Raw genomic sequence first — 11,047 nt, forward strand, 5'->3', positions numbered from 1 at the left:
CTTTCCCTGGCAATTAAAGCAACAGCACACACGATCATTTCCTACTCACTAGCAACAAGCTGCTGGTGAATGAAATGTCTATTGTTTCTCATTACCCATCGACCACTGTGACGAGAGCTCTCTGTATAAAGGCAGTGTCTAAGCCATCACCATTAATTATGGAAGTAATATAAATGAGGCACTCTCTACAGTATGTTCTAAATGAAATATTAACAAGGCCAGCATCTTTGAGCCTGAGGAATGATCTGTTCGAGTGAGCTCTCTATGAAGATGTGCAAACCTAATGCACTTGTGCTCAACTTGCCACGGTGGGGCCACTTCTGAGATACGAATCACTGCAAACCCCGTTCTCTTTGTCTGTTTCTAGACAGCAGAGTTAAGAGTTCATTTCTTAACATGATGTGGCCCCATCAGAACAGCCTGTGGGCTTTATTCCCATGCCTATGCCTTGTCAGGACAATGTTGTAGGGTATATATGGGGCCTAGGTGTAAATGAACTGTCCGCCTTAACTTCTATACTAACTACTTGTTTTGAGTTTGCCCGAAATCCTGCCTACTTATAAAAGCAGCCTGTTTGTTGTTTTCAAAAGGGCCAATGTGCACAGTGACTCTGTGCAGAAGGGAAGGGGAAACTTTTTGTCACCTGGTACCATGAAGATAGTCTTTGCACCAGGATATTAGAACCGAACCCATTAATTCTGCCTGGCAATAATGTCAAAGGCGTATAATCAGTGTACATAGCAAATACCTAGGCATACATATATACATTATACAGAGCTAGCTATACCGGGGTTAAAGACATCAAGTAAGAATGTGCAATGTTTCAAATGAACACAAGCTAAATATCTTCTTTTATCTCTTATAAACACTCAGTAGTCCCTTCAGCCCTAGCATCGAGGTGGCCCTGCTGAAAAGCTTCAGGAACGGGGGCCAGCAGGTTTGTCCCATGTCGAAGCATGATGCATCTTTCCGTGGCTGATTTCTATGGCTCTTCTGCTTAGCCATTTGGAACCAACCCCGGGGAGAATGGAGACCCCAGGGCAGTGTTCCTTCCCAGCAAGAGAAAGCCCATGGGGAAAGAAGCTGTCCTTTGAGCAGCGTGGGTACTCCAGAGAGCAGGGGCAGGAAGTGCCCAGGGAAGCCGTTCACGGGAGTAGGACACAGGCATGAGGCCGTCTCTCGGGCCAGTCCGTTCTAAACGTCTTTGGCGGGCGTAGACGAAGGTGGAATACGCATGAATAATATTGCCCACCTGGGTTGTACCTACTGCAAGCCATCCCCTCTCCCTCCCCTCATGCAGAGGAGCGCCCCCCACCCCACCAAAGCAGCTTCATTAGAGTCTCCCAGTGACAGCAGATCCCAGAACGATGAAGTCACTCTAAATTTTACACACATCTCTCACGGAACCCTGGGAACATCTCTGGCGAGGCTTCTGGGACAGGGAGGAGGTCTGAAAAGGGGAAGTTCAGAACAGTTCATTGAAGGGAAAACACAGGTCTCGAAAGCCCACGGAGGTCACTCTGCCCCTAAATCCTGCTGAGAGCCCAAGCGAGAACCGCCCCCCCCCCCCGACTCCCCCAAGACAGACACGGCTTGGGGCCTCTCTGGATGGCTGGGGTTGGCTGCCTGTCCTTCCTCCAAACTTAAGGCTTGCAAAGACAAATATATTCTTTCGCTTTAAGAAAAAAATCCTTTCCAACTTTCCATCCTGAACCTACTGGTCTCTGGGCTTCGTGCTCGAATACTGCTCAGAGAAGTACCAGCAACACTCCTGACTTTCCAGCTCATTCTGTCTCGGTCTTCCAGCCAGTCTCTGAAACTCCACAGTGATCTTGCCGGAAAGCCGTGCCTTTCATCAGGAAGGGCGGTGTGGTACCTTTGTAGTCTCGCTGGGATTTGGGGCCTAATATTTGGGGTGCCTGGACCGCCAATGAGAAGGGCTTTGTGTCACCTTGCAGGTTCTCCCCCAGGGGAGGCCTGTGGGCGCACAGCTGTTGTGTGAAAGCTGCTGCATCGCCTTTGTTTCCCTTCGAACATTTCACTCACGATTCCTCTACCGTTGTGGGTTGTGGACTGTGCTAGGACCCACTGCGTTTATGGTGGTGGGGGTGGGGAGGACAATGCACGGCTTAGCTCTCCCTCGGTGACCAGCGGCTCTCAAGCCCTTTCCATAGAGTATCCCCGGTGTCACTAGGGGGGCGACGCTCTTTTGCCTGCTGGGGGAGGGACAGTTAGCTGAAAAGCAACCTCTGAGGGCTTTCCACACCTGGAAACCTCTCTTTACCACAGAAAGTATTTCCTTGTGTCCCGAGGTCAATATCCAAACACATCATCAAAGTCCCTTGTTAGAGCGGTCACGTGCCCTGGCGTGAGGCTCAGCATCTAAATGTGATCTTTGTCAGTCTCCAGAACATTTCTCTCAGGCTTTTAAAGCCGCCACAGTTAACAACAAATGTCCAGTGACCCTCCCTCTCTTCTTCACTTTTTCCACTGGAGACATCGAGGGACTGCGGGAGGCTCCAGGGGACACTGCGTTCCCATGTCCACAGGAAGGACCCGCGGGCCGCTAAGCCTGTGGTGTTTAAAGCCTTCGTAGGAATCCATTGCTGGGCAGTTGTAGGAATTGATTTGCTAGGAATGAATTGAGGGAGGGTGGGAGAGGGGGTTGGAACAGAGTATCCCCTGCAAACCTGACCTAATGTGTCAGATATTACCCTCCAAAAGGTCACCCGCGCTTTCCATGGACACAGATTTATAAAAGGGGGAGGAGGTCACTTAGGTTTCACTGGTTTTGATGCGGTTCAGTTTAGGCTTTGAAAAAAGTCGATCATCCAAGAGTAGTTTCCTTAGCTTGGGCCAACCTGGCATCTGGCGGTGGCATTTTGATTCAGGTGACCTTTTTGTCAGGGGTCATTTGCTATTGGATCTTCTGAGGTTTCGCTGAATCCTCACTTTTGTTCATCCAAATGGATATAATTTCAATTTAGTTCACTGGCTAAATCAACAATGGAAAAAGTCTCCTTTTAACATTTCTCAGGGGAACACAGGACCAGCCCCATGTTTAATTCTAGGCCACATCAGGGTGCCACGCGGCGGCCAGCTGTGGCCTGGCAAAGAAGAGGACAGAGATGAGCTCCTCCTAAGGAAGCAGGCAAACGGGAGACACAGAGTAGGGAGGGGGCCATATGCATGTATTTAGGCGGGAGGTTTCGTATAATGGCTTGTATGCATTCTGGGCTGGGTCCCCCCGTGCAGTCCTCTGTGTGACTTTGGACAAGTTGCTTTTGATCGGTGATACTAAGCAGGCTCCTCCACAAATGGGGATAATTGTCCCTGGCTCGTGGAGCTGTGCAGAGGTGAGAAGGTCATGCTTATAAAGCTTTCTGCCCGGTACCTGCCTGAAGAAGTGTGAGTTCTTGATAAATGCCAGCCATCACTACCTCATGAATGGTCCCCACTGGCAGCGACTCATTAGGAAAGCATGAGCACGTGGAGGACAGAGCCCTTCCAGTGGAGTGCTCTCTTCCCTTCCACCCTCTCACGTCATTTTGGTGCAGGTTGGCACGTTGGTTGCTTAGCACTTGTTTCGCGACCACCAGTTCAGTTCTACAGGCATCACCGTGGGGGACGAGGGCGGCGTGGTTGCGTTCACGCTAACCGGGGCGGCCCGGGAGCCCCGTCCCCACACGTGCTGCATCACTCTGTGAAGGAATAAAATACGCGGCATGTTTGTCAGCTTAGAAGATTGTTCTCCTTAAGTAGGAAACGCATGACCGTCTGGAGCAGCTCGCTTCCGTTTGTCTTTAGAGTCAGAGATTTAAACCGTAATTGTTTTGGAGGGATGGATGTGTGTCCGGAGATGAACTCGGACACCGTTTCACACTTTTCTAGTCGAATGGTCATTAACTCTTTCAGGAGCGTTACTGGGTGATAGGGCAAGACAGAGAGGGTGTGGGGGAGACATTTGTTCCCCTTGCGACACGTGTGCTCAGTCCCGGGCTCTGTGATCAATTATTGTGCCGTGTTCATGGAGCCCTTGGTGGGTGGCTGGTTTTGCATTTGGGAAGTGTTTGTTTTGTCTGACAGACCCCAGATGGGGAGCCAGAAAAGCTTTGAGGACTTCAAGAGGCACCTGCCTTTTCTTTCTTCTCTACCTGCATCTGTTCATCTCTTTGTCCTGGGGATTCAGCACCGGAACCACTGCCCTCTTCCTGCAGATCTGCCTTCGCGCCCCCGGGTCCCAAGCCCAGGCTAAGCTCCCTGATGCACTCCCTGACACATCTTCACTTTTTGCAAAAATTGATCCACTGACCATTTTCTGTGCCACCTCCCACAATACCCATGTCTGTCATAAAGCAATCTGAGAACATCTGCCATTCTCAGAATCAGGGACTATGTATAGATATTCTGTGACAGTGTCTATCGCATATACATCTTGTAGTTAAATCTATTTTAAGACAGGAATCTATTCTTTCTTTTAAATAAGCATGCATTTTAAAAGAGAGAAACTTGGAAAGTAAACATTAATTGTGTAACATGTGTCCTTATATTAAAACATAAGGTATATTAGAGTACTAACCAATGCATTACAAGTATCAATATGTGGGTGGTTTTTCCTTTATCTTATATTGTTTATTGGAAACCTCTGTACCTTTTCCTTTAAAAGAGTCGATATTCATTTTGATTCCGTGCTGACTGCTACAAATTGATGGCTAGTGGTTATCAAATAAATGTTGATGAAAAGCAGCTACTTAACATTTTTAGTCTAATCAAGGGTTTGGGAAGGATAGGTAATTTAGGTCTCCGGGCCTCAACCATAAATAAACAGCAACTGCTTTCTACATCCACCTTTCTGTAGTTGGAGAGTGTGCTGCAAAGCTGACAAGTAATTTCTGAAGGAGAATGATGTACCTTTATTACCAAGATACTCTTAACTTAATCCCAAACAAGAATCCTGGGTAATTTTGCATACACTATAAAGACGGATGGCACAGACCTCCACGGGCAGCTCGCAAATGTTTGATTGGATCAGAAATGGCATTCAGGCGTGACTGAAGATTGTACTGGGATTCCCGGCAATCCTCAGCCCCGTGTCATCCACACCCTAACTCATCGCCAGTTCTACGGGATGGAGACAGGCGGCACCCCTGTTCCCATGGTCAGCAGCTGCAGGAGTCCCACAGGCTTCCGCTCAGGGGGGCCGGCAGCTCCAGCCAGCGTCTACGTGTTAGGGTGCCGCTGTTATCACAATGGCTCAGTAAACAGTGGTGACAAGTGACAACTCGCAAGATGTGGCTTCAGCTACCCTGTAACAGAATTGGTAACATGGTTTCCTTTATGTGACTTTCCCATCTTTTCCAAATATGTACTAATGTCCCCCAAACGTGGCACGGAAGTCATTTGACAGCAGTGGAAGGGCTCCTTTAGATTTGTTTTTTGTCAGTCTGAAAATGTCTTATGTTGTATCAGCAGCAGGACCAGCTTATTCGCTAATGAGGTTTTCCTCGAGCAGCTCAGTCTCATTCTGAGGATGGGCCGACTGAGGAGCTGATGAGCCGAAAATTAGAACATGTTATTTAACTGTTGTCACATCTGCTCCTATAAAGATGTCACTCAGAGGCTGCCGTTGGTACAGCCAGACAGAAGAATTCCCCAGGAAGTTGAAAGGGTAGTAGGCTTGGGACTAAAAAGATCTTGTCACTACCGAAACTGTCCAGCAAGAAAGGAAAGTAAACCGAGTACCGATTTTGAACTGAGCGGGAATCGGAGGGGAGGCTTCGCCAGGTGTGCACAGTTGATCTTTAGGGACGGGAGGTCTTTGCTTTCCGGTGCCCCTGCCATCCTGTGTTCTACAGTGCCACTTGTGACGGGATGAAGAATGTGCATCACGGCCCTGGCCGGTTGGCTCAGTGGTAGAGCGTCGGCCTGGCGTGCAGAGGTCCCGGGTTCAATTCCTGGCCAGGGCACACAGGAGAAGCGCCCATCTGCTTCTCCACCCCTCCCCCTCTCCTTCCTCTCTGTCTCTCACTTCCCCTCCCGCAGCCGAGGCTCCATTGGAGCAAAGATGGCCCGGGCGCTGGGGATGGCTCCTTGGCCTCTGCCCCAGGCACTAGAGTGGCTCTGGTCGCAATAGAGCAAAGCCCCGGAGGGGCAGAGCATTGCCCCCTGGTGGGCAGAACGTCACCTCTGGTGGGCGTGCCGGGTGGATCCCGGTCAGTCGTATGTGGGAGTCTGTCTGACTGTCTCTCCCCGTTTCCAGCTTCAGAAAAATACAAAAAAAAAAAAAAAAAAAAAAGAATGTGCATCACCCCGAGCCTCATAGCAGAAGTCTCAAAGCCAGCTCTTGATGAAAGATTGGACCTTTCTAAAATGTACGGCAGCATGGTAGCAAATGTAGGTTGGTATGAAATGAGGTCAATTGCCATGGCTTCCCGACTCCATGGAAGGAAAATGCATGCCCTCGCCCCCCAAGCTCCTTCATCAACATGATTTTGAATCAGTGTAAGTGCAGAATTTTTTTTTTTGCAAAAATACCATTCCAACAATGCAAGAGTGCAATACAGTATCACTTTAGAAGGTCATACTGGCAAGATATTACTTTGAGTATGGAAGAATTCCGTTCTGCTTTCCCAAGTGGCCTACTTTTCATCCTTTCTTGGGACTGGTGGAACTCTGAAAGGCCAGTGTGTCGTGTGGTATATAAGTGCTGATATTATGGAGACTGGAGTGGGGGTGGGGAGCCTGGATTTGGGGGTGAGCTTGACTGGAGCCTCGTATCCCATAGGGTGGATGGTAAATCGCCTGGCTACTTCTGGTGGCTTTGGCGGCTGCCAAGTAAGATGGAAATCTAACATAGATATCCAGAAAATTATGCCAGATGCCATCTCCACCGGAACTCTGCTAAGAAGCGAGGCCGCGGTGCTTGGCTTGCGTTAGCTGGACAGGCATCTCGACTGTTCCGTTTGTCTTTAGAGGCACTTTGCTTCCCTTTCCCCCACATGAGATACAAGTCATCAGATGAGCCTCTCAAAATTCTTTAGAGGGACTGGCCAGCTGCTGAACAGAGGGTTATTAGGAATAATTTGGTGAAAGAAAATTTGGATGACATGAACTTATTTCCATTAGATTTGAGCCACACAAATCAATTTCAAAAGCAGGAGCTGAATTCAATACCATAACTGGCTCTGTGAGGAGTGGGCGTGGTGAGGGGCTTGGGGAGGTCACAAACCAATCACTGTTTAATCACGTTCAGGTCATGTCAGTTGTTCCAGTTCTGAACGAATGGGACTTGTCCAGGACAGTCAGGCAGCCAACTGCGACCAGAACTCAAGTCTCTATCAAACTTCCACTCCACACCCTTCCCCACAGTCATGTCCCTTGACTGTACTGGGCCGTTTGGTTTGCACACTAATTCAGCTATGACAACAGACCCTGCCATCGAAGCTCCCCCAAAACAAGTAAAATCCAAGTATGTCTTGTAGTATTTTCCTAAAATTATAACATCTTAACACCCTGATCCTCAGAATGGCCTTGACTCTCACCCAGCAGTTCTGAAGGCAAACCAAACCATTTGGGGGGCATGATCTTCTATTGCGCATGCTCCTTAGGCACAATTTAAACCCTGTAGGGGCAGGAAAATGGTAAGCTTTGGGTAGGGACAGAAATGCATTTTCCCCTCCATCAGATGTCCTTAATGTTTTTTTAATGGTGACCTTATCCCTAGTTACCTTTCTCTATCCTCCTCTGCACCCCACCCCCTTCAGCCTATAATTAGTTGGTGCAACAAGGGCTGTGAAGCACATAAATAATCATGATGCCAGATAAACTGTATTGGTTTTAAATTAGAGCCGTGCCTACCACCTCTCCCTATGAACACCAGCCTATTATTTTTAATTATGGCTTGCAAAGCAAAGTGATTTCTTGCCCTCTTTCCAGCGTCCCTGACAGTATCCTGTCAGCCGGATGATGTGGTGCAGGCTCGGCACCCCCGCCCCCCCGGCACCCCCCCCCCCCCCCCGCCACAGCACCAACTGCTCCTCGAAAGGTGAACCGAACGTGATCAATTGCAACTTGCACGTGGAAGTGGGCTAGGAGGAAATGTACTCCCAAAGCCACTGTCCCATTGCAAATACGGGATGACAGTGACATTTAGAAAAAGGATCCAGATGAATGAATGTGTCATGTGCCCGCATGAGGCATGGACGGGCAGACATGTGGCGGGGACTACGTGTATATGTAGATGTATACATGCATGGTAGCGAAGGTGTGTATGTGGGTTTTAAGCGTTTTTACATAGCATCCCAAGCCCTTCCCCTCGGACAGCATGGCGGCGCCATGGACAGAGCATCAAGGAAAGATCCGGCACCCGTCCTGCTTGAGTTTTCTACCGGATAGGCCATTATGGAAGTTGTTGGTTTAATTCAGGTTCTAGAAACGTCTTGGTATCAAAGTACATTATGCGCTAAGACATCAAGGGGTCAGATGAATTTCTTCTTGAGTGTTCAAAAGGATACCCCCTTTTCCTCCTTGCTGGGAAGAGACGTCTGTCGGTGCTGTGTTGACAGGTGTCTTTATTTTGGAGGCCGTTCCCTGGCCGAGGTGTGAAAAGCCACCCTGGCAGCATGAGCCGGGTTGCGCACTCCTTCTTGCAGGAGGCTCCTCCTACCGTGCATGGTCCCACGCTCTGCGTTCCGTCCCCTTCCGCCGTGCTGACGTCCTGCTGCAACGGGACTGGGTGGGGAGAGGCTTGCACGTTCCCAAGCAGAAGAAAGTCATCTCGTCACCTCTTTTCTTAAAAAAACAATGTTCTTTATTTTGTTCTTTTTTTCTTTGATTTCCAGCAACAAGGAGCTGCCACCACCGTCTACTGTGCGGCTGCGCCGGAACTGGAGGGCCTGGGAGGGATGTACTTCAACAACTGCTGCCGCTGCCTGCCGTCCCCAGAGGCTCAGAGCGAAGAGACGGCCCGGGCACTGTGGGCGCTCAGCGAGAGGCTGGTCCAGGAGGGGCTGGGCGGCCAGGCCAGCTAAGTGGGCGTCCCCGCGGGTCGCTGCCAACGCTGGACCCCTCCCAACTCATTGTCCAGGGGCCATTCCATGTCTCTCCAACACAGACCCACAGAGTAAAGGAAATAAGAGTAGTCACAATTAACAGACGGGAGCCTGTTAAGTACCAATGGGAAGCGGGGAATTAATTCCAGGGGTAAAGGGGCACTCACTCTCTCCCAGGGCTGGCATAGGCTTGGGGGCCTCTGCTCTCCTGGCGGTGGCTGGTTGGAAAATGAATGCACGGTTGGTATGCAGGGTCCTCATCTCATTGTAGAAGCACAAGCAGTTCTCTCTCACTATTTAGAAGAGCCGGGTGCCCCCCCCACCCCTGTCCCACCCAGCCACCACCATAGCCACCACCACCCTGGCCACACCACGGCCAGGAGCTTTCTCCTCTTGAGGGAAGAAGTGTTTACCCTTATTTGCTGCCCTGACCCAGGAGATAATTGTTTCTTTCGTTCTGACCCAGTCTATGTGGGCCTGGCAGCTCCTGGGTAGAGAATGCTGACACTTGTTCCCATCAGTGAAGATGGAGGTGACCCTGTGACACTGAGAAACTGGTGGGATGGACAGAGCTAGGAGTGGCAGAGGTTCTCCTAGCTCTTTGACTCCCTTGCCAAATGCTACAGAAAATTCTTTAGAGATTACAGCAAACAAATTTTGCCAAACATCCCCTCGATACCCGGATCGGCAGGCAAAAAAGGAAGTATGGTGTCTGTAAGGATTTACAGAATAATTTGGAGTTGGGGGCTAAAAGTCATTCCGTGCGGTCTTCATTCAGTTTCCACAGGGCAATCCGATGGCGGAGGGTCCCAGGTCCTCAGTGCGCTTGCGTCAGCTGTCTGCTTCAAAGCCCCGCAGCCCCTCCCCTCCTATGCTTTAATAAAAGAGCATGCGCGAATATTGTCACCCAAGTTTGTCTTGTGTCTTTAAATGTCTGTTTCAGTTTCGTGTTTTTTTTGTTGTTTTTTTAGAAAAGAAATCTAGAGGAAAAATAAAGCGCTTCTCATAGACGCCAGGAAAACACCGTTCTTGTTTCTTCTCTGAGTGTGTTTGGTTTTGTGCTTTGTGGCTGTCTGTGGGCCAAGGTGTCTCACGAAGTTAGCATGCTGGCGTCATATTTTTCTGTTGAAAGAAAGAAAAAAAGAAACATGAGTATTGCTTAATGCCACCTAAAGAGGTTTTGTTATTACTTCCAGTGGGTTGTTTCGGTCCTCAGTGGTCCACTCCCCCTGTGATGACCAAGTGCTTGGTGATTAGAGAGTCTGTGTATTGGAATGCGGGTGGTTTGGAAGTTGTTTCCCGCTCACCCCGTGTTCGCTGACTCCTTGGTTTCCAGGTCATCCCAGTAGAAATGTGAGAGGGTCCAATGTGGGAAGGTACAGAGACTGCTTTTGCTAAAACAGCAGGAAGGTGGGGGCAGGGTGTGTGTGTCATCTCTACTGTAATGGCACCTTCAGGCCACACAACATCTGGAACCTCTGGGCCTCAGGCTCTGTGGAGTAGTCCAGTCAAACACCCTACCTTCCAGCAGCCCACAGTCTGGCTACATCCTCCGAGCTGACTATATATTCTCCCTTACAAAATATTTAGTATCATAGCTCCTTTAAACTATGACTTAGATAACTTTTCTGGTCCCGACCCTCAGATTCTTCACAAAAGTGACCAGGACAACCCTGCTCCCAGTCTCCAGCACCGTGACTGGTCACCTCCCACACTGACTCGAGCGTTGGCCACAGGACTTGCCTTGGCCATTTGGAAAAGTGCCTGTGTGTTGGGGTCTGGCCTACCTTGCTGCTCTCCAGGACCTGGCAGCCACCGTCATCTGAATGGCCCTGGGCTGGCCTGCTGGGTGATAGTAACCCCGTGGCTACTGGAACTGACATCAAGCTAACCATTCCACATGCGAGGGAGGCCATCCCAGACCATTCAGTCCCAGCCAGACCCACCCAGATGAGAAGACACTCCTCTGTCAACCCAAGGAACAGCAAAAAATAAAA

At 49.6% G+C, this 11,047-nt stretch overlaps 1 protein-coding gene across 1 annotated transcript in view; it reads left to right on the forward strand.

Annotated features, from left to right (window-relative positions):
- Nucleotides 1-10,165, forward strand: part of WWOX (WW domain containing oxidoreductase) — a 1,016,165-nt gene extending 1,006,000 nt beyond the window's left edge. The window contains exon 9 of the mRNA XM_066242856.1: nt 8,841-10,165. Within this exon, the coding sequence (XP_066098953.1) occupies nt 8,841-9,029 (189 nt within the window). The 3' untranslated portion in view covers nt 9,030-10,165. The remainder of the gene's footprint in view (nt 1-8,840) is intronic.
- Nucleotides 10,166-11,047: the final 882 nt, after the last annotated feature.

Source organism: Saccopteryx bilineata, chromosome 9 (assembly GCF_036850765.1).
Source record: "Saccopteryx bilineata isolate mSacBil1 chromosome 9, mSacBil1_pri_phased_curated, whole genome shotgun sequence".
Classification (NCBI taxonomy): domain Eukaryota; kingdom Metazoa; phylum Chordata; class Mammalia; order Chiroptera; family Emballonuridae; genus Saccopteryx; species Saccopteryx bilineata.